The sequence below is a fragment of the Alosa alosa genome, chromosome 5 (genome assembly GCF_017589495.1).
Source record: "Alosa alosa isolate M-15738 ecotype Scorff River chromosome 5, AALO_Geno_1.1, whole genome shotgun sequence".
NCBI lineage: Eukaryota > Metazoa > Chordata > Actinopteri > Clupeiformes > Clupeidae > Alosa > Alosa alosa.
Window position 1 is genome coordinate 34,423,531 of NC_063193.1, and position 5,000 is coordinate 34,428,530.

Here is a 5,000-nt window from a genome sequence, read left to right on the forward strand (position 1 = left end):
AAGACAAAAGGAGGAGAGGATGAGGAGGTAGCGGAGGAGGAAGGACCAAGAGGATGAGAGAGTGAAGAGGAGTAGATGTGATGGGGAGAAGAGAGGAGGGAGGGAGAGGAAGGAGGAGAGGAGGGAGGAGAGGAAGAGAGGGAGGATGAGAGAGTGAAGGAAGAGGAGTAGATGTGATGGGGAGAGGAGAGGAGGGAGGGAGAGGAAGGAGGAGAGAGGGAGGAGGAGGAGGGGGAGAGAGGAAGGAGGAGAGAGGGGGGGAGAAAGAGGAAGAGAGGGAGGAGGAGAGAGGGGGGGAGAAAGAGGAAGAGAGGGAGGAGGAGAGAGGGGGAGAGAAAGAGGAAGAGAGGGAGGAGGAGAGAGGGGGGGAGAAAGAGGAAGAGAGGGAGGAGGAGAGAGGGGGAGAAAGAGGAAGAGAGGGAGGAGGAGAGAGGGGGAGAGAAAGAGGAAGAGAGGGAGGAGGAGAGGAGAGGAAGAGAGGGAGGAGGAGAGAGGAAAATGACCTTCCAGATGCAACTGACTCCAGACAGCATGAGGACCAGCTCTGTGCCAGCCTAAGGCCTGAGTAGCTGGCACAGTAAGAAGCTAGTAGTTAACGGTGAGAACAGACACCCAATTAGTGTTTGGGGCAGATGCAGACCCCCCCCTCGTGTTGGCCCTGTGTTTGCACTGATAAGATGATATAAGGCAGATACACGGATTTAACAGATTGTGCTGTAGCTGTGTGATATGAGGCAGATAAGTGGATCATACCTGTGGTACCGGAGTAGTCGTGTGTGTATGTGTGGAGAGTGGCTGTGCGTGTGTGTGTGTGTGTGTGTGTGTGTGTGTGTGTGTGTGTGGACCGGTTTGCAGTTAGGCAGTCGTGTATGTGTGAGAGGCTGTGTGTGTGTGTGTGTGTGTGTATGTGTGTGTGCGTGTGTGTGTGTGTGTGTGTGTGGATCGTACCTGCGGTGCCGGAGTAGTCGGACACGGTCAGTGGGTAGCCGTCCTCGTCGGCGTCCACGGAGAACAGCCCCAGCTCAAGGAGGCGACGGCTAAGGACGTGGTTGTTCTCAAGTCTCCAGGTCGATGCGCAGCTCGTAGTTGGCCTGGATGGTGAGTGAGTGGATGCGCTTCATACCTGTCAGAAATCAACACACTGCATCAGAATCAACACACACACACACACGCACGTCCACTCTCCACACATACACACATACAAACCAGGGATGGAAGAAGATGCCCACTTGTTACTGTGCTGGTGGATTCAAAATCTAACAGCCACCAACTTTTTACCAGCCACAAGAGAAATGGCAAAATGATATCATGATTATAGTAGGCTACTTAAAATGATCACGTTTATCGAAGCATAAGCGATATTTACCAAATGTGCTGAATTTGCCCTAAAACCTACAAGCACAGTAGCAACAAAACTAAAAGCCAAGATAACCACAATAATATGCCATAGTGTCACGTCATATGGTGTGGCTCCCTTAATTCGCTTGTGTGAGTTCTGGACATCCCATAATCGACTCCAACTTGATCTAACTATACTGTACATCATCTGATTTTAAATATTTACAGGTATCAAGGTTATATTTAACATTTAGGATTTATTTTCTGTTTGGCCTGTTATGAAATCATGCACTGAACAATAAATACACAGCTCAGCTTTAGGAAACTTGGTTGCTTATATGTTGTGAAACTACATTGGAAAAACTCTGGTTTTAACATTACAGTTATCTAGGCGACATTGTTAACATTTATTTTGTATTTGGTCAGATTGCAGTATTACAACAGTCCAAAGTTAGAGACCTCGTAGACATTTGTTTCAATTTCAAAACCGGATTACTCTGGAAACGGCTAATTGAATAACGGAATGCTTTACACCCATGTGTTCGGTACCTGCTGTTTATTCTGATATGTAGGCTAATCTCTTGAATGAAAAGTTTGTGGATATTCCACTGCGATGACTGCGGAGATGTCCTACTGTTTTACAGGTCTAAATAGTAGCATGTCATCTTGTTTTCCGTTAAGGTGTTGCGGTCGGATTAAAATAGCTACGGCCACTAAAAGACAAATTTATGAGAATATTAGTCTGTTTAGATACAACGCAGATCCGGCAGCTCATCAGATTTGTTTATGCAGTCATCCTGAAATAAGCCAGCAGTGGCACATGAGGAGCACAGCCAATCGCTTTCAATGGTAATGGCAAAGAGTGAAGCACCAGACGGTATTGCGTCATTATGCTGCGCTAAAGCACAGCTGGGTTGTGTTGCCATTATGCTGCGCTGAAGTTGGCCGTAAGTAATATGCTGCGCTTGTGCCGCACTGGCGCCAGTTGGGTTGTGCTGGGCTGCCACAGTTAATAAAGGCGCTGTGTTGGGCTGTTACGCTGGGTCAGCGCTATTATGCTGGCTATGCCGCGGGCTATGCTGGGCTGGCGCTGGGCTGTGCTGTGGGCTGGGCGCCAGGCCGTGCTGGGCCATGCCGGGCCATGCTGGGCCATGCTGCGGGCTATGCCGCGCCATGCTGGCCATGCTGGGCTATGCTGGGCTATACAATATGCTGGGCTATGCCGCGGCTATGCTGGGCTGGTGCTATTATGCTGGGCTATGCTATGGCTATGCTGGGCTGGCGTTGTGGGCTGGTGCTGCAGGTGGCGGCTCACTGGTAGTTGTTGAACTTCAAATCAGCGCGATGACGGGTTGGTAACGTGATGATCATTACAGACACTTTCTTATTTTTAACCGCCAATAACTATGAAAATTAGATCTGGATCTGACTATTTGTGTAGCCTTATGCGCTCTATTTATCTACCCGCCACAGTGGCTGGTAAATGACCAAATTCACCCGCTAGCGCACAAAACGCACCGTGACGGTGTGGTGGTTGTCTCCATCCCTGATACAAACACACACACACACAGCGTATGAATACGCTCTATTATTATTATTATACTACACACAAACACACATGTGTGTATGTGTGTGTGGTGTGTGTGTGTGTGTGTGTGTAGAGTGTGTGTTCACCGATTCTTGGACTAAGTATAGTGGGTCACTTTAGTATTACGGACACTTTGAACACTTTTTCCAGTTATGGGACTCTTTAGCTGTTTCGCTATGTACCACTCAGCTATGGCACATGTGATGAACCACTTTTCTTCTCATCACAATCAGCTGTGTGTGTGTGTATGTGTGTGTGTGTGTGTGTGTGTGTGTGGGTTTGTGTGTGTGTGTGTGCAAGGTAGGTGTGTAAGGTAGTGTGTGTGTGTGTGTGTGTAAATACACCTGCCCTGTGTGTACACGGTGTGTGTGTGTGTGTGTGTGTGTGTGTGTGTGTGTAAACACTTGGCCCAAAGTGAAACATCCGTGTGTGTGTGTGTGCATAAACACACAGGCCTGTGTGTGGTGAGCATGGTAGGTGTGGCAGTGTGTGTGTGTGTGTGCAAACACACCTCTGCCTCCGGTGTGTGGTTATCGGTGGTGGTGCAGGTGGTGTGAAACATGACTTTGCCTGCGTGTGTGAGTTAATGCGTGTAAACACACTGTTTCCGTGCAGAGGTTGGGTGGGTGGTGTGTGTGTGTGAACACACTGTAGGTGTGTGTGTGTAAAACACACTCTGCTCTGTGCATGAGGTAAATCAATGGTGTGGGATGATGAATGATGGTTATAAAGAGGAAATGGCCGCGATCTTATTGGCTGCTCAGATGACACGTCCACAAATGGATGGAAATGATTCAGAGCTCCATCAATCACAACATCACAGTGCCAAAGAAGACAAAAGACAGATGTTATCTAGAGTTATAGGTGTACCTGAAGAGGCCCTTGCTTACATGACTATGTGTAAGTGCTCAGGTGGTGGTGTGTGTGTGGGAGGGTGTTAGGGTTGTATTATTAAGGGTGATTATGTGTTTGTGTGTGTGTGTGTGTGTGTGTGTAGGTGAGGTCACAGGGATCAATACCTCACAGTCCTCACAATACCTCCAGACTCTCGGTGCTTTCTGGGTTTTGTGTCGATAACGATAATTAGACAGTATTTTGAATCTTTGAAACATTGTTTGTAAAAGTCTCATGTTGTAGTAATACCTGGTGTAAACTGTGTAACTGACTTTAGCAGAGTTTAGCAAATCACATCGCTTATGTAAAAACAGGCAACTCGAGCAACATCAATTGAACATTGTTAGCAAAATTACACTAGATTATGTTTATCGATTTGGCGTTGTAGGCGGCTTCCGGGCTTATTTATTGATAACGCTATTGTTCGTAGCCTGCCAGCTTTTGTATATTGTTAAACTACAGGTAAAATCCACAGATGTAAATCGTGACACTCCATCACACCCGAACACGGCTATTACATACATGCGCCACACACACACACACATGTACACACACACACCGCATATGCACACATAGCGCTATTATTACTATTGGCCACACACACACACACACACACACACACATATTATCACATACATAGTCATACAAACATACACTGTCTCTCACACAAACACATACAATCATAGACATGCATGCATACAGTTATTATTATTACACATCCTGGGTGGTTTTGTTTCTCAAAGACACACACGCACATGTTTACAACACACATGCACGCGCGCACACACACACACACACACACACACAGCACGCACACACACAGCACATGCATGCACACACACACACACACACGCACGCGCACACACACACACACACACACACACACACACACACACACACACACACACACACGCACGTACACACACACACACACCCTGGTGTTGGCAGCTCTGTTCCACTGTGTGCTCCGCTGTTCTCCAAACACAGATGCTCAAACCAGGTGGGAATAAAACACCAGGAGCCTCATCATCAACATTAATTACAGCATTTTTCACACACACTATTATTAATATTAATATTAATTTATATACACACACACACACACACACACACACACATATATTATTACACACACATATATACACACATATATACACACATATACACACACTCACATTAT

The 5,000-nt window shown here is 46.8% G+C and overlaps 1 protein-coding gene across 1 annotated transcript in view; it reads right to left on the reverse strand.

Annotated features, from left to right (window-relative positions):
* The window catches only part of fibcd1a (fibrinogen C domain containing 1a), a 116,241-nt gene that overhangs the window by 6,713 nt on the left and 104,528 nt on the right, over positions 1-5,000 (reverse strand). The window contains 2 exon segments of the mRNA XM_048244347.1: positions 949-1,061; positions 1,063-1,123. Of these exon segments, the coding sequence (XP_048100304.1) occupies positions 949-1,061; positions 1,063-1,123 (174 nt within the window).